Source organism: Chrysochloris asiatica, unplaced genomic scaffold, assembly GCF_000296735.1.
Source record: "Chrysochloris asiatica unplaced genomic scaffold, ChrAsi1.0 scaffold00203, whole genome shotgun sequence".
NCBI classification, from domain to species: Eukaryota; Metazoa; Chordata; class Mammalia; order Afrosoricida; family Chrysochloridae; genus Chrysochloris; species Chrysochloris asiatica.
Window position 1 is genome coordinate 4764540 of NW_006408721.1, and position 26165 is coordinate 4790704.

The 26165-nt window shown below is 43.9% G+C and overlaps 1 protein-coding gene across 4 annotated transcripts in view; it reads right to left on the reverse strand.

Annotated features, from left to right (window-relative positions):
- CACNA1E (calcium channel, voltage-dependent, R type, alpha 1E subunit) overlaps positions 1–26165 on the reverse strand; it is a 456151-nt gene that overhangs the window by 94782 nt on the left and 335204 nt on the right. For 2 of the 4 annotated variants that reach the window (XM_006872551.1, XM_006872553.1), the window contains exons 13-25: positions 25827–25939; positions 25347–25478; positions 20526–20598; positions 19548–19665; positions 15984–16051; positions 15032–15129; positions 10471–10527; positions 8700–9335; positions 7868–8178; positions 4145–4304; positions 2801–2930; positions 2071–2130; positions 1252–1358 (exon numbers count right to left, since the gene is read on the reverse strand). In XM_006872551.1, the coding sequence (XP_006872613.1) occupies positions 1252–1358; positions 2071–2130; positions 2801–2930; positions 4145–4304; positions 7868–8178; positions 8700–9335; positions 10471–10527; positions 15032–15129; positions 15984–16051; positions 19548–19665; positions 20526–20598; positions 25347–25478; positions 25827–25939 (2063 nt within the window). The remainder of the gene's footprint in view (positions 1–1251; positions 1359–2070; positions 2131–2800; positions 2931–4144; positions 4305–7867; positions 8179–8699; positions 9336–10470; positions 10528–15031; positions 15130–15983; positions 16052–19547; positions 19666–20525; positions 20599–25346; positions 25479–25826; positions 25940–26165) is intronic. The other 2 variants (XM_006872554.1, XM_006872552.1) reach the window with 1 other exon arrangement.

A 26165-nucleotide genomic window follows, 5' to 3' on the forward strand; every position in this document is an offset into this window, starting at 1 on the left:
CTTCCAGGAAGAAGGAACCAGAGTTGCTTTTCCTTTTATCTTGCTGTGAGAATCCACAGAGTCCAGATCTTGGGAAAATATGATGCTTTTGTGAAATCTTAGACTCTTAGCAAATCCTGGGACCTTTCACCTCTCCTACAGCCTTCATCCGTGGACCACTGGAGGACACATTCCTTTGTAACTTTCACCCATCTCCTTATCTCCACCACAATGAACTAGGGATAAACATCAACAGTGCTAGTGGACATGCGAGGGTGGGGTTATCTCTTTGTGACCACCTGGACCAGGAATGGGCAAACCTATGAAGATGTTTTGTTTGATGGCAGCAGCTCCTGGAAGCTTTCTTTGTGTCCCATCACACAGAGCCCTGAGAGAAGGCATGGCTCCTATCTGTACTAAGAGAGGCTGGTCGGGGGAATTGATTATTCTGGGAATTCTACTGTGCCTGCCACCTGGGAAGGGTGTGAAGATGCTCTGGTAGTAGAATACAGTACAAGCGCAGCCTTGGCCAACATTCTATACACCTAGCTCAGAACAAGGCTATGACTGTGCCCTTAGCTGCCAGCCACGGAGGGATAGGAGAGCCTCTTCTTGGATTAGATTCCACAGAAAATGACAGAATGTGCTTATAAACCTGCTATATCTAGATTCATGTTTGAAAGTAAATCTTCACATGTAATCATCATGGTTTAGTAGCCTGAACAATGTTTTCCTAAGTTTCCTATCAAAGAAGGTTGGAAAAGTCTTTTCTTTTGGAGATTAAAATATTAGCATGATTCTTCTATCCCTGAAATGGCTCTGAAGTACCTGTGCTCATGGGTAGAGAACTTCCCTGTGCTCTGGATCTATAATCTCCAGGTTTACGCTACCCTATTCCACACCCTTCTTTCTTCCAAATTGTTCCTTTGTTTGACAGTCAGGAAACACAAAGGTACCCCACAATCCGAGACCATCTCTGAGCCACATGCTAAGTGCATGTCTGTGCTTACTTATCCCCAAGGAAGGGAACCCTAACCTCTGACTTCTTCCTAGTGACTCTCCCTCCACCCTAGTCCTACCTCTCAGGGTACATGAGCTGAAGCTATAAGGCTCTTAGGAGCTTACTAAACATAACCAGAAAGCAGGGCCCCTGGGCAGCAGTCTTTGGTAATACTCTGAGTGCATCTTTTCTTAGGCTGGTGCTGGAAAAGATGTCAAGTTAGCCAGAGTCTCCACAAAGAAAGGGACAAGGACAGGGAAAGTATCACTTACGCCAAAGCAAAGGCCACCAATGCTCCAACCACCACCACAAAGTCCAATATGTTCCACAGGTCTCGGAAGTAGGACCCATCCTGCAGGATCAAGCCTTGGTCTATCATCTGAAAAAGAAAGGTGTGAAGCTTAGGAAGTATAGACAGTTCTTATCCTGTGCTCTGGGTTCTATCATGCCAATCACTCCAATGCCATTGTCTTCACAACTATACCCTGGGGCCTGAAGATTTGGAGGATAATCAAACAGGCTGTCTCCAGCTAACTCAGTTAGACTCCTTGGTATCACAGGACCCTAACACATTTGGCTTAGAACATCAAACATCCCTTATAAGCACATATGGATAAAATCCCAGATGGATGGCACTCCCATGGTAAGCACTGGGAATAAGAAGAAATGTGGGGTGTAAGGGTGGTGGGAAATGTACGACAGCAGAGTACGTATGGCGGAATTCTGGAAGACGCATCTCTCCCGAACCCTTTGCCTTGGCACTTCCCTAGGTTTAAACCTGGAAGCATACTTGGCGGGAGGTCATAATCCTCAAGGCTCTCTGTATCTCCTATTGCTTCCTGAGAGTAGGCCTGGCTCCTACTGAGGTCATATCCATGAGTCTGCTCAAGTCTAAACACAGTCACCCATCATGGGCTTTCAAGACGGAGTTTGGCAGGATTCTGAGTCCTGAGAAGGGTGCAAACAGAGGTCCTATTGAGGTTCTGTCATTGGCCAGCATGTGACAGTACTGAGTATGGTACCTATACTAGAGGATCAGACATGTACCCATCCAAACCCAAGAGCATCCATTTTTTTCTAGTGGCTTTTACCTTTATGACCATCTCAAAGGTGAACACGCCAGTGAAAACATAGTCAAAATACCTCAGGACCTGCAAGATAAGTATGGTAGAGGAAAAGAGGATCATATGTGGCCACCAGCCGACATGCCCTCCCACCTAGCCCCACACTCCCACATCCCAAGTCCACTCATTTCTACCCCAGAACAAAGTTTTGTAGTTACAACTTTTAGTTGGGATGGGATAGATGTAGGGAGGAAAAGAGGCATGGATCCTACTAGAGACATTTGACCCAGCCGCTGGCCCGCACCTCTTCGGTCTAAATTGCTGCACAAACCTCTCTCCACTTCTAGCTCAGTGCCTGACATCCTTGTGAGTTCTTATCTTCCACACTTCCCTGATGTCTCCTGACATACACTCTTCGGACCTCCAGGAGCTCTCTCCCCATGGTAGAGCTGCAGCTCCCCAATGTCACCCATAACCTTGTGTTAGATCCCACACCCAAGTCCACAGCAAACTTTGGGGATTAAGCTTGCTGCTGAAGCATACAGCCTCCAGTATGATTGTGGGGAGCTGCTCTAAGGAAGAGTCATACTTTACTTTCAGAAGAGGAATGGATACTTCCTCAATCCTTCCTTATTCCCCAGGATCAACCTTTCCTTCCCATCCATCTCAGTTTCCCTCTAAGGCTGGGGTGGGGAGTGCTGGGACAGGGTGGTATCAGGGCACTATGGAGGTTGGCACTTGGCCCCTGTGCACCCACTCTGTTGCGCTCGGAGTTGGTCAGGACAGGGTCTTCAGCTGCCAGGGCAATGCTACTGGCTGCAATCACCAGGAGGATGCACATCTCAAAGTAGCGCAGGTTCACAATGTAGTGGCAGGCTCTCCGGATCCTGTGAGAGGGTGGACCTGCTGAACTTGCTCAGTTGACCCTGCTTTCCTCCCATGCCTATTACCTTACTCCCCCCCCCCCCCCCCCTCCCCGTCCCCGTCCCATTCCCCTATCCCCACCGCCACCCCCCACACAGCAACCTCTTCCAGATAGTCAGGCCCTGGCCAGAGGAAGCTGCAGGGAGAGCAATTTAATTTTTCAGGCACCACCCTTGATTTAAAGCCCCAGTGGGGAAAGGTAATCAGATTGGTTAGAGGCTGAAGTACGCAAGCCGAGATGCATTATCTGCCACATGTCTGAGCCACAGGAGCAGACAGCATCAGACTAGACAAATTCCTTGGGGCGATTACATATGAAGACCCTCTACCATATCTGCTCCCTTCCCCCACAGTACCACTAAGCCATACCAAGGAAATAATAAATAAACAAATGAACAAAGATATCAACTGTAAGATTCCTGATGAAATCAGCACAGGTTTTCATGAGCCCCAAATAGTCAGATTCAAGTAAATATGTTTTATGGACTACACTCTCGCCACTGACAACTGGATGTACCGTCAACAGGTGCCTTTTGCCTGAACCTTGTTCATGTGACCACTGAAAGCCTTCTTGTCTTCCCAACCTCAGTAGCTGGCCTATGTGTAGATCTTGCTCACTTCAAGGGCAGAAGGCAATTGTCTTTTCACAACGATACCTTCCAGACTCTTCTCTGACATTCCTACCTCTGCTCTGAGGAACATCTCTACTTCAAAATCCATGTGTAGGGCAGTGGGCCCAATATTCCTAAACTCTAGTGGGTGATCTAGTCATTCGAGGCTTTACATTCCTGGCTTTTTCTACCTATGGAATATTCAGTGACATATATTTTGAGAGATTCCATTCCCTTCTCAGCCTACCCACTGACCATAGGATAGGTGAAGGGTCCTTTTCTCATGGCATTTCTCAGGCTGACCTACTTTTAGTTACTCTTTAGAGTCTGAGCACAGAGCTCAGAGCCTGTTTAATTCTATAATTGATCTCACCTACTTGGTATCCTGGCTGCTACAGGTATCTGGTCATCATAGACTGGGAAAGCTGAGGAGGATGGCTGAGCATCATCCCTCCTTCACACTCATTCCTCCTTCACACTCATTCCTCTTCCCCATCACCCTGCTCTGACCCAGTTTTGGCTGTTTTCCCTGACACCAAAGAAAGAGGGAAGAGAAGGTGTCTTACGGGTTGGTGGTGCTGAAAATGAACATGGAGCTATGAGGCACCATGGCTTTGCCCGTCTCACGTTTCTCCTTCTTTTGCTTCTTCTTCTCCACCTCCTCCTCATCCTCTTTGATCTCTGCCTCCTTCAGGGGACTGGCTTCTCCATCAGTCTTGTTACTAACTGCAAGAGGAACATGTTGAACTCTTCAGAAACCTTGCTACCTGTGAGTACGGTGTCCTTCATTTTCAAGTAAGGATGGAGCAGAGAGGATGGGAAAAGACTACAGGAGTGAGCCTAGCACAGTACCTTGCAAACACTGGGGTGAGCACTTGTTAGAACCCATATGCGAAGCCTTTCCTTGCCTTGTTTCCTGACCATTACTTTAATTTTATGTGTATAATCTTTCATGCTACATAAATAAAATGTTTCCATTTTTCTGGTTCTGTAATACAGTTTATAAGAAACTCTGGTAGTGTAGTGGTTACGAATCGTGCTGCTAATCTCAAGGTCAGCAGTTTGAAACTACCAGCTGTCCTGCAGGAGAAAGATGAGGCTTTCTGCTCCCGTAAAGATTTACAGGCTCGGAAACCCTGTACAGGGTTGCTATGAGTCGGAACTGACTCCACGGTACTTAACAACAACAACAATACAGTTTATAAAGTTAACAGTTTATAATGAACTCTTTATATATGTTCATTTATCGAATTTTTACATCAATCCTTAACAACATGCATTATTATTCCCATTGTCAAGATAGGAAAACAGAAGTTCAAAGAATTTAAACATGTTTTCTAAAGTCAAACAAACAGCTAATATGGGTTCCTGATTAGAAATCCTCTATTCTGTCAACACCATTATGCCACAAAGGAAGATTTCAAGAAGCCATTACTCTGTTTGCAGCTGCCTTTCTGGCTGTGTTTTTTCCAACCATAATCGATGTAGAAATGAGAATGCAATATTCTGGGGTTATGGGTCCATTTTGCATGGATCCACTATCAACACTCATGAAAGCAGCAGTCAAGAAATCCAACAACATATCATATTAGGCAAATCTGCTGCATAAGAGCTCTTTAAAGTATCGAAGAGCAAAGATGTCAGTTTCAGGACTCTGACCCAAGACATGGTATTTGTAATAACCTCATATGCAAGTGAAAGTTGGACAATGAAAACCAAAGGCTATAGAAGAACTGATGCATTTGATATATGGTGGTGGGGAAAGAATATTAAAAGTGACATGGACTACCAGGAGAACAAACATATCTGTATTGGAAGAAGTACAGTCAGAATGCTTTAGAAGCCAGGATTGCGAGACTTTATTGTACTTTGAGCATATTACTAGGTGGGATCAGTCCCTGAAGAAGGACATTATTCTTAGTAAAGTGAAGGATCAGCATTACAGAGGAAGAGCTCCAAAAAGATGAATTGACACAGCGCAGCTGCATGGGGCTCAAGCAGCAACCATTGTGAGCATGGCACAGGACCAGGAAGAGTTTTGTTATATTGTGCATAAGGTCGCTATGTGTTAGAACCGACAGCACGAAACAACAACAAGGATCCATGTACTACATTCTAGGAATGGGCAGGATGAAGGAGTCAGGGGCCTCGTGGACATCTAGGAATGCTACTGTTTCCATAACAAAGACATTTTTTTTTTTTTAAATGCCATTGAGTCAGTTCTGACTCATGGCAATCCTGACTCATGACACACTCTTACTTATGACAGGAGCCTTCAGCTAGCCCCAGAATGAGAAAAGAAGAAGGACTGAGCTTTCTTAAACTTGTTTATTATAAAATAGAGTCAACCTAAGGTGCAACTATCGATTGGCTTCTCCCTGTTTGGAACAAAGAAGAGTGGAGAAACTCAAAAGAAGCATGGACACAGTCCAAAGGACTAATAAAACAGGCTAACTTCCACTTCTACAACCTTGAGGCCAGATGGTGCCCGGCTACCATTGTGGACCACTCTGTAAAGGATCACATTAGAGGGTCCTGGAGGGCGGAAGAAAAGAATGTGGACCCACAACTCAACATCATAAAACAGAGCAGGTTTACAGGTTGGATAAAGATTGATGGAATCCCCAAGACTGTGGTATTAAGTCACCCTTCAAGCCTGGACCTGAACTCACCTCCAAGGCTCAACTTTTAACCAAACAATAGACAGGCTTAAAAGGCGAAGAATAACACTATGGTGATACACGCTCCTTAGAACAATCAACCATGTTGTTGTTGTTAAGTGTTGTGGAGTTGGTTCTGAATCATAGCTACCCTGTATAAGGTTTCCAAGGAGTGGCTGATGAGTTTGAAGCACAAATCTTGTGGATCAAACCGACCTTGTGGTCCAATGCTTTATCCCACAGCGCCACACCAGGATTCTAAGCCATGGTAGATTTTTAAAAAGCAGAATGTGCCTAGGGATAAAACTCCAAAGGCAGGCAGTGACAGAAAAGAAGGGCACATGGATGCAGTAAACACAGGAAGGAAGTGGGAAGAAGCTACTACATTGTGGAAACTGCAATCAAGATCATGAAACAAAATATGCATGAGTTTCTGAATGGAAAACCAATGTGCTCTGCAAAGATTCACTGAAATCACAATCAAGTTTAAAAACAAGAGAGACAAAAACAAATCCTTTTTATTCAACAGAATATAAAATCAAGCATAGAACTAAAGAGGTTCTAGGTTGGAAATCCTGACACATGCCAGGTCAACCTGAGGAAGAGGTTATTAAAATAGTACTGACATTCTGAGTCTGGAGAAAGTGAAGGAATGCAGATGGAGCAGTGGGAGAAAGAAAAATGAAGAGTGAGAAGGACAAAAACTGTCCTGTGAATAGAGAAAAATATGGAAAAATACAACAAGGAGAAAAGGTCAAAGGATGAACCCTGTGGACACAAATCAGTGACCACAGGGTAGCGGGCATGCTTAGAGCAGGGTTGGTGTGTGGGGTGAGAGCAGGGATGGGGTGTGGGGCCAGAGCAGGAATGGGGTGTGAGGTGAGAGCAGGGATGGGATGTGAGGTGAGAGCAGGGATGGGGTGTGGGGTGAGAGCAGGGTTGGTCTGCTCAGTGTGAGCTTAATGCAGGAATGAGGTGGTAGATTAAGTTCTTCTCTTTTGTGCTTCCCTTTAAGCTCTCATAGATTAACATGTGTTGCTGAGGGAGCTGTGACCAAGAGAAGGTATGACTAAATGCTCCTAGGAGGAAAAAGCGATAAGAGTAATGGAATCACAAACTGATAGTACAGGAGAGACCTTAGAGATCATCCAGCTCAATGCTTTCACTTTATACATGACAAGCCGAGGCCTCTAGAGACTCCTACTCATGAAGCAGAGATCAGCCCAGAACTCTCTGTAGTCATCACTCCAGGCTCTTGCAACTGCATACTTTCCTGAACCTGCTCAGAATAACTCAGGGGTTCTGAAGAATACCATCAAACACTCCAACGATGGAATCCAAACAGCTGACTCTATAGTGGGTACAAACCAAAGGTGATCTCTCTGAAGATTCTGATGTGGTCATAGAGACCAAAGGTTTAAGGGTAAAGCTTAAGACTGAGAAAATTACAACTAAAAATTTCCCCCTACAAACACGGAGAAAACGATTGCTCTTTGCTATTTGTTGATGAATGATTGAGACCTGTTGGTAGGACTTCCGGGTGGCTCTACTGGAATCCCTGCCATACCCTGGTTCCCAGCCCAGGGTGAGACGGGCAGTATGGGTGTGGGGCAGGGGCTATATTCTCACTGTGCACCACGGTAGAATCCACCAGGGGGCCCACGTCAGGGATGGCCACGGTGACGCTGGTGCTCTCTGTTGCCTTGTCTGTGTTGGGTGTGATGCAGGAGAGGTCTGGTTCGCTCTGACTGATGACGCGGCCCACGTCCAGCTTCACGTCCCCCAATAGGGCATGCTCACTGCTGCCCTCTGGCTCCTGCTCTGCCAGCGTCTCCTCCTTCCTAACTTCCAGCTCTGCATCAGGTGGGACCAGAGGTGCTTCTGCCTCATCTATGACTCCTGCCAGACCAGAGCCCCTGGGCACCATTAGGCTGTTGGTCCTGCAAAGAGAAAAGACAAGAGAGCTAGTGCTCAGACCTTAAGAAGCTGTTCCAAAATGGCTGATGTACCTGGGAGGCACAAACGGTTAAGTACTACTAGCTAAAAGGCTGGTGGTTTGGACCCAGGTAGAGGCACCTCGGAAGACTGGCTTGGCAATCTGGTTTTGGAAGAGCATAGCCTGGAAAACCCTATGAGGTGCAGTTCTACTTGGCACACATGGGGTCATCGTGAGTTGGAATGGACTTGATAGCAACCACAATCAAAAGGTGAAGGTGTCAGAGAAGCCCTGCTGGAGAACATGTAGCATTCACTGGCTTCACCAGTCTCGGGCTTTACTGTCTACCCAGCCTTCAGCCACCCACTGCCTATTATATTTATACACACATTATAGAGTGCATGCTAGCATCCTATTCACGTTACAGAAAGGGACAGTGAGCCTCAGAAAGGCGTAGACGGAATCATTCTGAACCCCAGCCTATGCTATGTTCTTCCCTCCGTGGCACTCCTGTGAGTAGTTTACCTCCTTAAATCCTGGGCTCTCTCTTCTTCTTGGATTGTTGGTTCCTTGCCCCCATGGCTGCCCCTGGGCTCTCGGTCTTTTTCACCATCTGTAGGCACACCTTCGTCCAGGCTCCTCTCCTGGCTAGCAGACCTACTCCGGGAGGCTGAGGAGAGCTCCTTTCCTTCTGTCCTGACGCGGCGGTGCCGGCTGCGCCGCTGGCTCTGCCTGTGCCTAGCCCGGTCCTCAAAAGTCACCACCGTCTCTCCTCCCCCAGTCTCCTGCTGGGTGGAGTCACAGTTTCCATGACAGGGCCTGGCCAGCCATGGTGGCTCCCGTTTTCCCAGTGACAAGGGGCTCCTCTGGTTGTCCAGGGCAGTTCCATCTCCCTTGAGGGACCCCCCACGGCTAATGCGCTCCTCCTCACACTTCTCCAGACCCAAGCCCAAGCCCTCAATGGGTCTGGATCTCCGGTAGAGACTGGGGTGGGCGTTGAGTGGGTTGAGGGGGCTAAGAGGGTTGAGGGGGTTAAGGGGGTTCATTGGTGGAGCTTCCTCTTTGTTGAGGGCCTCCTGGCTGGACATCTGCATGTGCCTCCGCAGCTGGCTGGTACGCTGCTCCCATACTGACATATGGTGTCGGCGCCTCCGCTCCCTCCTGACAAAAGGGAAAGGCGAGGAGAGGGTCAGAATCCTACCGTTGGAAGGGAGCAGAGGGGCTCAGGGCAGTCTTTAGTGGCCATGGGTAAACACGTGGGGAGGGCAAACAGGAGAGTCCTGTTTAGGCCCTGCAGATAGGAGGCACAGACTAGTGAGTAGTTAGGCCAGTGCCTCTCAGTCCTGGGCTTTCCCCTGGAATCCCTGCTCTGTAGTAACGTAACTGTCCTTTAGGGTCAGGACAACTTCTAGCCTGCTGCTAGGGCTGGCAGTATAAGGCTTTATCAGGTCTTCATTCCCCAGTTCTCCACTGCTTCTAGCACATCAACCTTTGCCCACTCTGTGCCCACCAATGACCCCTAAGGCCTGGTCCCAGATCTTTCTTTCCTCCTCTCCTCTGCCTCTCTTTTCCCTTTCAGATTACAGCCTGGGAGAGTGAGGGCTGAGAAGGTTGATGGCTGGGTACCATCAAAGAGTAAGGACAGTGGCAAGTAGACCCATGTCACAAGAAGTCATGGCATCACCTTTGGCATCAAGAGAGTGCTGTGGGTCTCTTGCACTAAAGCTAATAAAAGCCAGAGGACTGTAAAAGTATGTGCAGAAACCATCAGCTCATACTAAAACTGATGGTGAGCATTCAAGTGGCAGCAGGAACATATGAACTTGACACGTACAGAAAGGCACACAGGTGTTAGCTCACATGGGATGGGACAGGCACTGCTTCTTCACTCACATATACCTGTGGGCACACACCTAAAATCCATCTCACGTGCACCCACACACACCTTCACCAAAGCACACACATAGCTGTTCACAGCTGCCTTCATAAAAGGTACATCCACCAATGCTAATGACCAGCGCTAGCATGTGCCCCGCAGAGGCCAAACAGCAGAGCACACAACACACAGGTCCATGTTCTTTGGACACACAGTGATGTAAGCACACGTGGAAAGGTGCAGAGGGGCATATCCACAAATCATGTGCACAGACACACACACACACACACACACACATCACACCAAGGCACACACTGATATGCACACCCAGTGCCACTTTGTCCATGGCAAGGACAAACACACATGGTCCCCGTGCCCACACGGAACCACTCACAAACACGCAAACCGGTACACACATACAGGTGGCTGCTGCGTGGCTCCCACATCGACATGTGGTGTCTTCTCCTTCTGTCTCTTCTGGGAAAGAAAAACGAACAGGTTCAGTTCCCCTGCCTCTAGGCACCTCAAGTCCCACAGCCACCAGCAGATTTCCAGAGAGAGACACCCAGCCCTCTGTACGTCCACACATTTTCCACAGGCCTGCTTGCCCTCCACAGACTCCCATCCTTCAATTCTCCAAGAGGGTGAGTTTCAATCCCTGGTACAGTGTAAATGCATGGATCTGGTTCTTAGAGCACACTTCAGAGCTACGAAGGAAACACTGTCTCATAATCCATGGCTCCAAAACCAAGCCACTGGCACTCACGTGGTCACCTAAATGTCCAGCAGAGGTCTGTTTTGGAAATCCTGCAAACTTTGATGCATGTCCCCCTCACCAATCACTTCTAGGTGAACATAGTACACTCACATGGATGTGACTCCCCAACTCCTAACTCCCATAGCAGACCCAGTTGCAATCTCATAAAGTCTGCAGGTGAATACATGCTCTGTGTGCCCATGATCAAGGCCACAATGGAAGAAAGGCGGCCCATGGTCAAGAGCAGGGCTGCCTGGGCATGGGCCACTATTCCTGTATCCCGTGCACTGGATGGTGCCTCCTGAACTTGGGAAATGCAGTGGCCCAGGCCAAAGGCCTTAAAGGTTTGCTAAGGCAGAGTGTTAAGAGTATTAACCTTATTAGCTTTGCACAGAGAGAAAAATTCTTCCACAGGCATACTCTGCGTCCTTTCAGACATGAAGTCTATGGAAGGTTAGAGAGACAGTGGGGAGCATCTTTGAAGGCTAACAGGATGCTTGGAAAAATGAGTCTCTAAGTGCAGGGTCAGTGCTCAGGAGGAGGGCAAAAGATTTGAAACTCTCAGAGTGAGCCGGCCCTAGTTCCTGGACTGAGGGACCCAACCTGGCCCAATGGCCCTGCCTGGGCCTGGGAGGTTGGCATTTGTCGCTCCTTCCTAGATAAAATTGGCATTTGTCACTGAAGAACATGCTAGGCAAAATAACACTGCTCTCATGCTAAGCCTCATATTAGCAGAAGTGGCTCATATATGGTGGGGCTCAGGAAGGAGAGCTGGTCGGGAACAGGGACAATGCCCTGGTGTGTAGTTGTGCACAATCACCCACCAATGTAGACTTTACTGAGGAGATACCAGTGTGTGCAAACCCCTTGTGCATTAGTTTTCTATGCACACTGTACATATTATGTTTTTGCAGGTTATTTACATGGGCACATCATATGCAAACAGTAGGGTAATTTCATAGAAGAGTTTTCATTCTCTCTCTATCTCTCTCACACATATACACACAGAGAGAGCACTGGGCAGGCAAAAGACAGACACAACCTTTAATTCCCTCACAAATCAGACACACAATTTCAATTTCCCCACACCTCTTCACTTACATATACAGAGATTCAAACGCACACCCTTACCAGCATCATTAACATACCTTCATACCTAAAACCAGAGACATATCCATATATATCCAACTCAAGCAAACGTGGCCTTGTGAACACACTCCACAATAACTGTGTGGAATGGAAAGGGGAAGTGCTTTTCTTCCCATTTCAAAGCTGGAGAGACAGAGGCTAAGAGATCCTTAGTGGTTCTCTCTCCAAGGTCACAGAGCATATTAGTGGCATAACTATGACTAGTAGTCAAGACTTATGGGTTATAAGCGTGTAATAATGTTCTTTCTGCATTTTTCCGCAGACTTCCACACTTACACTTAGTTACACCAGAGTCCAGAAAAGAGCAGCCTTATCTGCACACGCAAGCAGCACGCACACACCCTGAGGGAGTTCACAGCCCAGCAGCCTCCATCCTCGAAGCACATGGATCTCTGCTTCAGATTTCTGCAGCACTCTCTTCTACTGTGCTGAACCCTGACACACACACTGCTGGATCCCGACAGCCCTGTGCCTATTGGTATTCCATTCATTCTTCTCTCCATAAGTACCAAGTTTCTACTCTGAGCCACACATTTTCCCATTCACATATCTCCAAGTCCACTCCTTACCCAGCTTCCTCTTTTCAGCAAATGGAACCACCTACTCCTAAGTGACAGGAGCTCTGGTAGCATAGTGGTTACGAATCGGGCTGTGAACCTCAAGGTCAGCAGTTCGAAACTACCAGCTGTTCCGTGGGAGAAAGAGGAGCCTCATAGACCCTATACAGGGTCGCTATGAGTCGGAACTGACTCCACGGCACATAACAACAACAACAACTCCTAAGTGACAGCCATTTCTACCTATCAGCATTTTTGGATATGTGTGTGTACATGTGTGTGTTTCCTCATGAGTTCGGGAAAGGTAGAAACTATTTAAGGCCCAAGAGAATATTCCAGAGAGGAAGGAAATGTTTTGCCTGCTGGTTGTCTCACTCACAGAGTGGGGCCCCAGAGCGAGGCCTTCCCAGTTCAAGGTGAGAGCAGGTAGATGACTATGAAGGGAAGTTCCTGCCAGAGAACACGTAGAAGAGGTCCCACATAGAACTCTTGACTGTCCTCATAGAGAACAAAGATCATTCAGGAATCTCCTCACAGAAGCTCTTTCCAACCAAGGGCTTCCTCCTTACTGATGCCAGGCAGTGGGTGGCAAGGTCTGGTGCCAGGAGAGAGGTCCAAACTCCCAGGTGTTTCAGACATTCGGCAAAGATACTCCAGCACTACTCACAAGTCTTTATCAGGTCCAGAAGCAACAACAGGGATTTTATGGTTTTATAACCATCTGTTAGCCTCTCCTCCAACACCTTCCTCTTTCCGTATGTACAGGTTAGCCGGACCGAGAGCCCAAGGTGAATACCCCAGTTCTACTATCAACTAAAGGTCCAGGCTGGATCCTTATATGAGATTGTACTTGTTACTCTACTTTCTCATCTCCCACTCTATCCTAGACCACTTCAACTGGTTTTTGTTGCCACTAGACTGCTTAACTTGCCTTTGTAGAGGCCACTAATAACTTTGACCCTGCAAAGCCGATGGCCATTTGTCTGCTCACATCACACGTGATTTTCTAACAGTATTTTATATCACTGTCCAATTGCTCCTTTCTGAAAAGTTTTCTGTTAGAGGTTTCCAGGACACCATACTTTCCTCTTCTTTCTCCTACCTCCTGGTTGCTCCCCTTCCGTTTCTTTTGCTGCTTTCACCTCTGCTAGACCTTTAAACAATGATTGGAATACCAGTAGGCCTCTGGGCTCAGTTCATCTCAACTGACATCCTCCTTGGTCATCTGGCAAGCTGATGGCTTAAATACCAGCTAAATGCAAATGCCACTCCTTCTCAGATCTTTATTTCTGGCCCTGATATCTCTACTTAGGTTTCTGACTCATGTAACCAATGAGCCATTTAACTTCTCTACTTGAGTATCATTAGACACATCTCAAAGTAATGTGGTCAGAAGGAACTTTTGATTCCCCAAATTCTCCAAGATATCAGTAAATTTTACCACGATCTGCCCAGAGTCCTCCCTATTCAGGGTCGCTATGGGTTGGAACCGACTCGATGGCACTTAACAACAACAACCCAGAGTCCTGATGTGGTGCTGGGGGTTAATGTGCTGGACTGCAAAGTCAGTTTGAATTGTACGGTTGGTGGTTCAAGCTCGCCAGTCACTCCTCAGAAACCCTAACAGGCCCGCTATGGGTTGGAACTGACTCTACAGCACTAACAACAACAACCCTGTGGCTTAAACTCCAGGATCTGCTTTAGTTTCTTCTATTTTCTTTAAACCAAACTTTTGTCACATTTAACCCGTTAGCTCATCCTATTGTCTCCGCTTGCAAAACATCCTAAATGGGAGCACGTCTTATCTCCTCCATTGCCACCACCTGGTCGAAACCACCATCTCCTCTCATTTACTTTATACTAAGCACAAAGTCTCTGCCTTTCTGCCTTCACCTTGACCCCTGCAGTCTACTCTCCACAGAACAGAGAGATCTTTTCAAAGTGTGTATCATCATTCCAATTTAAAACCTTTCATGGCCACAATTAGACCAAAAGCTACAAATACCTATCCTAGGGCCTTATAGACCTCCATGAGCTGGCTCATGCCTCTCCCTTGTTCTTGTCTCCTTCACTTCTCCCTCATTCACTATACACCAGCCACACTGGGGTTTGCTGAGTTTGTAGGGGAAATGTTGTTCTTAAAATATCACATTGCCACCACCTTCTACACATCCAGGTCCTGAATGAATATTACACCTCCTTGGAGAATCTTCCCATGATTGTCCTAACTAAGATACTTCCCCCAACTCTTGCTCTTCTCTGCCTTATTACTCAGTTTTATTTTCCTTTATAATTTTTATAGCACTTATGATGATCTGTAATTACTTGTGTGTTTGAGGTATCTTTCTCATTGAAATTAAAGTTCCATGTGAACAAAAACTCTGTCTTACTTATTGTTACATTTCCAGGAAGAGTTTCTGGCACAGAACAGGTATGCTCCTATCAGCCATCATTGTGTGAGTTGATGAATTGTTACCACAGGAGTCCAGGGTGAGTGAAGTGGGGGCAGTGGACTCACTCAATAGAAGGCATGTTGGGTGCAGACATCGGGCTGACCTCCTTGGCCTTCTGCAGTGCATGCTTCTGGTTGAAGGCCTCTTCTTCCTCCTGCTCATCCTAGATACAAAGCAGAGATGGTTTTGTCTGGGATCCCCATGAGAGAGGGTCCCCAGAAGGAGTTCTGAACACTAGGTGAAGCAAGGAAAGAATAGGTGAAGTGAGGAGAGCATTAAACAAGGCAGTGTAAGTCTGGGTTGGCTCGGAGACCTCAGATGGATAGGTGGGATGATATACAGAGACAGAAGAGGTGGCAAACAGGGATCCACAACCCTGGCAGAGTCAGCAATGCCATCTCTGCCCTGCCCCACAGGCTGCTCAGGAGAGCTGGTGAAAGTCTGTCACAGTCCTCAGTGGAGCCAACTACAGTTGTGGAAACCAGAGGCAGGAGTTAAGAGTTTCCAGATGTTGGGCAGTGATTGAGAAGGGTCCTTCCCAGAGTCCCCTTGAGTAAGGTGCTGAGGATGGACACACATCATGTCCTCTTTCCCACCCAGTTCAGTGGCTCCATCCTGAGTGCTCAGGCAAAGACCCTACCTCACCCGCAATTCTACTTGTAAATATCACCTCTAAGTGATGATCCCAAGGAAAGCCAGTTCAGGAACAATGATTAGAGCTACTAATAAGATATCTTCGTAACATGCTATGGTTTTATATACACTACACTATAACTTGATCATCACAATAATCCTGTGAAGAATGGAGGCCTGAGCTTGTGGGGAATACTCTTTCCTCAAAAGATAACATGACTGCGTTCTTATACACATTCAGGTATCCGATTAAACATCAGAGTTAAATATCATTCCCATTTTGACACACAAGGAAAGCAATACTGATGGAGATCAAGGGGCTGTGTGTTGTTGTTGTTAGAGTCCATCAAGTCAACCACCAGATTCCCAGAGAACAATGCTTACCTTGGTTAGCTCTTGGGCGTTGGCCAGATTATCCACAGCAATGGCCAAGAATACATTCAGCAGCGTATCTGGCGGTGATGAGTTAAGGATGGGCAAATTAAAGATGTAAAAAGTTTCAGTAAGGTTGAGACACCACCCTGTCTTTCCTGCCTGGGAAACTAGAAGGGACAGATGCTACCCCAAAGAGTCACATATGTAGGGAAGAGAAAGGGAAATGTTATACTGTTGTATTTGAGGGAGAAAAAAAAAAAAAAAAAAAGTCTTTTCTCCTTCCCTAGATAATTTATTTGTTTAGAGAATCAAAATAGGATGAGGAGGCTTATCTTCAGACAAGCAAGGCTGCTATTCATAGCAATAACAAGATAATCATAGAACAAGGAGACACATTGGGAGCGCAAAGGATTCTAGCTTTCCTTTCTGGGAAGTTGGAATTGAAGCCCACCTAGATCAATGGGCATCTTGCTGTTCTATACCTAAAGGTGAAAGAAAATAAGATACTTAGACCAGTAGGAAGGAGTCCGGGTGGCACAAGGGGTAAGCATTTAATTGCTAACTGGAAGTGTGGTGGTTCAAACCCACAAGGGGAACAATGGGAGAAAAGGCCTGTCTATTTGCTCTCATAAAGACTACAGCCTAGGGAACTCTATGGAAAGTTCTACTCTGTTCTCCAGATTACGATGAGCTGGAATTAACTTGATAGCACACAACAACAACATAGGACCAATGGTCATCATGCTCTTCTGTCCTGAAAGATAAAATGAAATCAGGTTTCATATAATGGGATGCTGTGATAGTTAAGGTTTTGTCTTAACTTGACTTGGCCAGAATTTGCAGTGGTTTAGCAGTTAAGATATAGTTATCACCTCCATGATGAGATCTAGTAAGATGTAATCAACCCCATGATGTGATCTGATGTGATCAGCTCTGATCTGATGTGATTATCGTATGTGCTGTGCATCCTCACTTCTATGATGTTCCAGATGAAAACTACAGGATTAGGTTTTATCTTGAGTCAATCTTGTTTGAGATATAATAGGAGAGAGAAGTGAGCAGAGAAAGAGGGACCTAGTATCACCAAGAAAGAAGAGTCAGGAGTGGAGTGCATCCTTTGGACCTGGGGTCCTTGTACTATGAAGTTTCTAGATTCAGGGGAAGACTGATGCCAAGACACATGAAGAGCTCCAAGGAATGCCGGGCCTACAGATGTTGAAAGGAGACAAAGACCTTTTTCCAGAGTCCACAAAGAAAAAGCCATTCTGAATTTGGACTTTTAGCCTCCCAAACTCAGGGAGAATAAATTTGTTTGTTAAAGTCATCCATTTGTGGTATTTCTGTTATTGCAGTCCTAGCTATCTAAGACAGATGCTAACTTACTTCTCTTACTCTTCTTGTTAGGGTTCTGGCATTTAATAAAATGTCACAGACAGACAAGGATCATTATGTAAATAACCCACTTCAATTCCATGCTGTAATTTCTTAAGTCCCAATTTTCCAACTGCCTTTGAAGCCCATGTATAGTGGAACATAGAGCATAAAAGTCTAAGTCTGACTCTCAGAATAACGGAAAACTCAAGGTACCACTGGCTCATTGCATGGTTTTCTTTTTCTGAGTTTCTTATGTGTGGTTTTATAGTCCATTGAGCAACACTCACAGCAGACAATTTAAAGAAAGGAGCACCTCATCTCTTCGAGACTATGGTAACTACAAAACCATAGCTGCATTGTATGGCTCTCCCTTCTTACTCTTGGGCTTCTTCCTTCAGGATCATTGGCTCTTGATCACATGCTACCTCTTGAAATGGTAGAACACTGACTTCTTCTTTTTGGTACAGTGACTCTGAGTATTCCTTCCACCTTCTTTTGAAGGTTTCTGCATCATCCAATAATTTGACCCATAGAATCCTTCAATACTGCAAGTCGAGGTTTGAATATTTTTCTTCAGCTCCCTCAGCTTGGGAAACACTGAGCGTGTTCTTCCCTTTGAGTTTCCTAACTCCAAGTCTTTGCACATTTCATTATAATACTTTGAATTAACCTCAGATGCATGCAGAAGTTGGACAGTAAGTAATGAAGACCGTAGAAGAATTGATGCATTTGAGTCATGCTGGTGGAGGAGAATAGTAAAAGTGCCATGGACTACCAAAAGAACAAACAACTCTGTGTTGCAAGAAGTATATCCAGAGTGCTCCTTTGGAAGCCAGGATGGCCAAACTTCATCATTCATACTTCAGACATATCATCAGGAGGGACAGTCCCTGGAGAAAGACATCACACTTGCTAAAGTGGAGGGTCAGAGAAAAAGAGATGGATTGGCACAGTGGTAGAAGCAATGGGCTCAGGCTTAGCAACAATTGTGAAGGACCGGGTAGTGTTTGGTTCTGTTGTACATAGGGTCACTGTGAGTTGGTACTGATTTGATAGCACCTGACAACAACAACAACCCTTCTTACTCTTCCAATCTCAATTCAAGGCAAGTCCTACACTCCCAAAATATCTAATGAGAGTATAGCAATATGCATTTTATAGGGCAAACCAGTTGGACTATCTAACTTGATCCTCAAAACTAACAAAAATGAGAATGATACTTCTAGCTTCCTTTCATTTATAAAAAACAAAAGTTCAGTGATATTAAGTGATGTTCCCAAGATCACACAGCTGATAAACAGAATAGCTAGGATTTAAACACAAATCTTCCTATTCTAGGTTCTATGACCAGACACATGAACTTGATTTCTAGTCTTCCTTTATAATTTATGAATTGTTTGACTTTTTTCAAGTTATTTCTGCTAAGTCATATGGGGGCAAAGATTAGATTTTTTAAAAGAAGTACATGTAAAGCACTTAGTATGGGATTACACAGGTAACACAGATACAAGAGGGCTTTAAAAAGTTCTTGGAAAAACAGAATTAAAAGATAATGGATTTTTTCCACAAACTTTTTGAAGCCCCCTTGTATAATAAATATTAGCTGCACTTAGTAGTAGTGATAATAATAATATTAATGATTTTTGAAATCTTTTTGTGTGGTAGGCACTGGTCTATGGTTGTTGTTAAGTGCCATCAAGTTGGTTCCGACTCTTAGCGACCCTGTATAAGGTTTCCAAGGAGTGGCTGGTGGGTTTGAACAACTGACCTTGTAACGCAAACTGATTTTACGGTCCTGTGATTTATCCTACAATGCCATACCAGGTCTATATTAACATACAATTCATTAATTTGTGTTATAATCTATCCATTATTCCAGGCTACAGTGATTTCTGTCCTCTCTTATTTCTCCAGAATATATAGTATTTCTAGTCATCCAAAGCAAAAACCTCCCATACTATTAAATGTGTACACTGTAGCTTTGAGTTAAACTCTATTTTGTTTACATATGTCTTCTTTATCCAACTATTACAGAAGTCTTTTAAATTCAGGATCCTTATTTTCCTTAGTATGTCTCCTATACCCCAGCACTACTACCAACATCACCACCGCCCCCTCTCCACCGCCCCACACCTCCCCACCTCAAATGCTGGTCCAGGCAGGCAGGCAGCACAAAGAGGAACATCTTTAAAAGGATACAGTTTCCAAATAAGGTCAGTACAATGAAGTAGATGGCTGACCACATGCCTGAGCTGACCCCTCCTTGGGAACGGATACCGTTGTACATCACCTCATTCCAGTCTTCCCCTGTCAGGATCTACACAAAGCAAACAACAGGCAAATAAGAAACCTGGGTTGATTAAGAAATTGGAGCCAATGTAAAGGGTAGAATTCTAGGCCTGGGTCTTTTTCATTTACTCCTTTGCTTAACCATCCTGCCAGGGAGAAAGATAGTAATTTCCATAATATCTAAAACTTAACTTTTTATTTTAAAGAGATGTTCAGGCATTGGAAATGGATGGAAAGCATCAAAAAGAAAAAGAAAGATTCCATTCCTCAAACTATAGTCCCTTCCAGCTCCAGCTCTGCCCAGCACTGTGGAAATCACACAGACGAGGTGGTCTGGCCGTCAGTTACTTGATTGTCCCCTGAGCAGCCAGGCTATAGCTCCTGAAGCAGCAGTATTATTAGAAAGAGCCTCCTGGGCTCCATTTCAGTAAACCTGAGTTCTGTCCTAGCTTCAGATTGTTCTTCTTTATCTTGAAGATACCATAGAGTGTGAGTTTGTCCTGTGACTTACATTAGGTTTTAGGGGTTAGGAAAGATACCACATTAAATATTCATGGTCTAAAGCTACTTCCAGCTTTCAGAAAACTCAATATGAGGTTTGACTAAGTATCTGAGACTCAGTATTTCTTACAACATCATTAAGTGAAGGTAGAAGACTAATGAGATAATTACAGTGGAGTCATTTCAATACAGGTAAGATCAGAAATTCAGAAATCCTACAGGTGATTTTGGTGATGGTTACTTAACAAGAAAGGGTACCCAGTTTTCCATGAGGAACTCAGAGAAGAAACTACGGATTCCTCCAATACTCAAAGACATCACTATCTTGTAGCGTGTGGTATAAGATCTCCTATGTAACATTTTTTTGACAATCATTTGGCCTCATACCTGAAATACAGTCATGATGGCTGCAGGGAAGGTGTCAAAATTTGCCGAAGGAGTCCCATCATTAAAGTTAAACCTGAAAAGGCAAAACCAATAGTCAACATTATTCTCAAAGGAGAGTGATTGTAAGCACTCCTCTTGAGAATGGGAACAAAACAAGGATGCCCAGAATCACGACTCTTATTCAATATTGTACTGGAAGTCCTAGCCAACTCAATAAGGCATGGGAGAGAAATGAGGTGCTTCCAGACTGGAAAGGAAGAAGTAAAATGATCCCTACCTGGAGATGACATAGTCCTATACACTGAAAACCCCAGAGATTCCACAGGAAAGTTACCGGAATAGAAAGATTCGGGAAAGTGGAAGGGTATATAAGATCAACATACACAAATCAATTGGGTTCCTCTACACTAATAACGAGAACTCCAAAAAGTAATAAAAAGTATAGATACCATTATCAGAGTCCCCAAAGAATAAAATATCCAGGAAAAAGCTATCCAGAAATATAAAAGGCTTGAAAAAAAAAAAAAAACAAGAAAACATTACTACAAGAAAACAGAAGAGACATGTACAAGTGGATAAACATTCCATACTCATGGACAGGAAGACTTAACATTGTGAAAATGTCAATAATTCCTAAAGTGATCCACAGCTATACTGTAATCCCAATCCAAATAGTAATAGTATCCTTTTTCTTACCTAAATTTTATTTATTTTGTTGGTTCTATTAAGGATAAACATAGCAAGACATACACCAAGTCAACAGCTTCTACAAGTACAATGATTATATTCCTCAAATTATGTAGTCACCCCACCCTCCTTTAGTAAATTGTTCCTCCCTCATTAACATAAACTCACTGACCGCCCCCTAAGTGTCCTATCGAATCTTTCTGAGTTGCTGTTGTCAATTTGACCCCATAGAGATAGCTTTCAAAATAGCATAATGGTCAAGGCAGAACTTTTTTACGAGTTAAGCTGAACTATTGTTCTATTTTAAGAAGACTCTAAAGGATATTTTTGGTTAAAATTTAAAGATTATCTCAGAGCAATAGTTTCAGGGGTTCATCTGGAAGTCAGGAGTCCATGAGAATTTGAAATTCTGTTCTGCCAATTTATCAGGACTCTTCTACGGAATCTTTGATCAAAATGATCAATAATGGTAGTGGGGACCCATCCAATTCTTCAGGTCTCATGATAAGGGAGGCATTCATGGAAGCAGTAAGCCACATTCCATATCCTTCTCCTATTCCTGACCCTCCTCCTTTTTTCTCTGCTGTTTCAGATCAATAGAGACTAATTGTTGTACCTTGCACCTAACAACCTTCTCTAACGAAATGGGAAAATAATCTCCAACTTCATATGGAAAGGAAAGAGGTCCAGAATAGCTAAAGTAATATCAATGAAGAAAAAAGTATGAGACTTCCCGATCTCAAAATTTATTGTATGGTTACAATAATCAAGCAGCCTAGTACTGGCTTAAAGACACACATAGACCAATGGAACAGAAATGAGAACCCAGAAATAAATCAATCCATCTAGTGGGCAGTTGATCTTCAACAAAGTGTTGAAGTCCATTCTATGGGGATGAGATAATCTCTTTAACAAACGATGCTGGTAAAACTAGATATCCATTCAAAGAAAAATGAAACAGGTTCCATACCTCATATCAAACACAAAAACTAACTAAAAAAAAAAAAAAAAAAAATAAAGCTAAAACTATAAAGTTCCTAGAAGATAACACAGGGACAAAGCTAGGGTCCTAATTTTCAGCATAAATATACTATCAAACACTACTAAAATATATAGACAAAAGAGAGATGAGTTAGATAACTAGTCCCTCTTAAAAAATAAATACTCATGTTCATCAAAAGACTACCAAAAAAAGTGACAAGACAACCTACAGACTGGGAAAAAAAAAATCATTGGCAACAACATATCTGAGAAGAGTCTAATCCCTAAAATATGTTGAAAATTTCAACAATTCAACAATTAAATGACAATCTAATCAAAAAACAGCAAAGGACTTGAACTGAACCTTTACCAAAGAGAACATTCTTCCTTACAAACACATGAAGAGATGCTTGGAATTATCAGCCATTAGAGAGATGCAAATCAAACCTATGAGATATCACCTCATTCCTACAAAAAAATACACTGAACAAAACCCCAGAAAACTGGTGAGGTTGTTGTTGTTATGTGCCGTGGCGTTGGTTCCGACTCATAGTGACCCTGTACAGGGTTTCTGAGGAGCAGAAAGCCTCATCTTTCTCCTGTGGAACAGCTGGTAGTTTCGAACTGCTGACACTGAGGTTAGCAGCCCAATTTGTAACCACTATGCTACCAGAGCTCCTTGGTGAGGCGGTAGAGAAATGGAAATTCTTATACACAGCTGGTTGAATTGTAAAATGGTATCCTGGTGTGGCGCTGTGGGCTAATGCATCAGACTGTAAAGTCATTTGAACTATAAGGTTGGTGGTTCAAGCTCACCAGCTGTTCCTTGAAAACGCTATACAGTGTCTCTATGGGTCAGAATCGACTTGACAGCACTTAACAACAACAACAACAAATACTATGGGAAACAGTATGGTGCTTCCTCAAAAAGTTAAATACCAAAGAACCAGCCACCTCACTCCTTTGTTGTTGTTGTTGTTGTGTGCCATCGAGTTGGTTCCGACCCATAGCGACCCTGTATAGGGTTTCCAAGGGTGTAAATCCTTACGGGAGTAGAAAGCCTCATCTTTCTCCCGCGGAGCAGCTGATAGTTTCGAACCGCTGACCTTAAGGTTCACAGCCCGATTCGTAACCACTACGCTACCAGAGCTCACTCCTAGGTATATATTATAGAGATACCAAAGCAGTACTGTTTAAAGACATATGCACATCTATGTTCATTACAGCAGTAGTCACAGCAGCAAAATGATGGAAACAATCTATAAGCCCACCAACAAATGAACAGATAATCAAATTGTGGTACAAGTGCTTAAGGGAATACTACCCAATTATAAAGATAACGAGGGGTTCCATGAATCATATGATGAATGAATCTGGAGGATTCAATCACAAAACGACAAATATTGCATGGTCTCACTTTGGCAACAAGTCAAGAATAGGTTCGTATACAGAAAACAACCTTCTTTGATGGTTACCAAAGGTGGGAAGGGGTCAAGAAGGGAAATCAGTTTGTAGATGGTAGAAATTTGTTATTTTTGTTGAAGAGAAAGGCAATAACCTCTATGAGGGACATCAGCACAACATGACCAAGGTAAATGAAGACACAAGAATAAAGAATAATTTCGGTAAATGTTATAATAGATATAATTTTGCAACAACAATAATAACAACCAAAAAAATATGTGTGTGGTTACAAAGCATATGAATGCATATGTATATATTTATGTATATGTTCATACATGTGTGTGCTGCATACATATTCAGATATAAAATAAAGCACATAGGGCCTTAGTAATGGAGACTTCCTAGACATATCAAAACATCTCATAGAATTGGTTTGCTGGATTAAAAGGCATGGGACCATAGACTTACGGATCAACTCAGTCACTTGCCATTACACAGTTCATAAAATCAGTGTATTTACATCCTAGTTGAATGAGTATCATCTTGGGTTTATAAGTTTATGTTCAGCCATCTAAGATATATCTACTGTTTTCTTCTCATCTGGAGCAAATGAGATTGAAGGAAATCAAACACTCAATGAAGAAACTAGTCCACAAGACTAACATCCCACATGAACCATGTCCTCTTCTAACCTGAGACCAGAACTAGATGGTGCTTGAATACTACTACCAACTGTTCTGTCCATGGATACAATAGAAGATCCCAGATGGAATGGGAGAAAAATACAGAACAATACACAAATTCCTAAAAAAAAAACACCTGCCAGATTTACTGGACTGTTAAACACTGGAGGAACCTCTGAGATTTTGCCATAAGATATCCTTTAACTTGGAATTTTTCAGCCTTTCAGCCACATGATAGGTAGGTCTATAAAATGAACAAAATCACTCATGAGGAAAACGCCCCCTTAAACAATCAACTCTATGAGACCAAATAGTCAACATTTACCCCAAAGAAAAGATGAGGAGGTATGGAGAGGCAGGAAACTAGATCCGTGGAAATAGAACCAATAGATGAGGAATAATGAGAATTCTGACATGTGAGGAAAACTGTAGCCAATGGCACAGAATAATTTGTATACAAATTGTTAAATGGGAACCAGATTTATTGCATAAACTTTCACTTAAAACACAATTATATAAAGAAAGACAAAAAGCTTGTTTGCACCTGCTCATTTGTTGTTTGCAGCTGTGTCATTCGAGTGATAACACAGAGTTCATTAACAGTTTGCTTTTGCTGTTACATATTTTGTGTACTCTTTTTCAAAAATTTAATTTGATTTAGACCATGAACTATTACATCAATTTATCATAAAACACACTGGTTTTAGCTCCCCTGCAACCAAACAAAATATACACCTCAACTCTACATTTCCCTCCATTCCATATAGCTTACAAAGATGGCAGTAGCTATTACCGCTGATGGATTATGCAGTTTGAAGGGTGCCAGTAATAAGAAAGGGCATGGGCAATAAATAATCAGTTATAAGGTCCCTAAGCAGTCTGAAAGGATTAAAACCAAAGGCACTTGTTCCACAGATAGACACAGTGGTAGTTTTGGGTCATGACCAAGAGCAAACAAACTGGCAATATGACAATCAAGCTGAAATCCCTAAAGCTCACAGGTTCAAGGCCTTCTGAGCCACAGCGTTGATCAGTCTCCTTCGATGGAAAGCTATTTGGTGCTTACCTGCCTCCAAACAGCTGCATTCCCAGGAGAGCAAAGACAACAATGAAGAGGAAGAGCAGGAAGAGCAAACTGATGATGGATTTCATGGAACTCATCAAAGAGACCACCAAATTCCGTAGTGATGCCCAATACCTACAAAAGCCAGACAACGTTACAGCTGTGAACACTGGGTACCCATATATCCCAAGCCCAACTGGGCATCTGGCTGGTGGTCTAGAAAAAAAAAATCTGCAAGTGTACACTTCTAGGAAGTGGGGATATGTTGCTCCTCTTGGAAATGAGACACAGGATCTGGCATCATAGATATTTTTCTGGTTTGATTTTAAGAGGAGAGGAGGAGCTGAAGATTGGCCTAGGGGTGGGGTAGGGAAGGGAGTCATGGTAAAGAGCCACAGGGAATGGACAGAGAAATACAAGGAGGCAAAGAGGAGTTTCTGCTTTCAAAAGTTGCATGGAAGGTGTCTAATTCTGATTACTTACTTGGTTACTTTAAATATTCTTAGAAGCCGGAGAGCTCGCAACACACTGATTCCGAAAGACGTACCAGGTCTGAAGATTGCCCACACCACTTCAAAGATACTGCCCACAGTGACCTGAAGAAGCCAAACCCGGCCAGAGTGAGAGGAGGAAGAAAAGGAGGAGAGGAGAGAAGACAGGAGAGGAGCATGCTGGTATTTAGCCCAAAGCAACAGCTTGCACTGAGCTATGGTGCTATTAAGGCTGCCCTCCCCACCCCCTACCCCCCAGCTCTACCTCCAATAGGACTACTCTTTGTGAAGGCTGCCAAAGGAAAAGCAGACTGTTACCTGTTTTCCCACT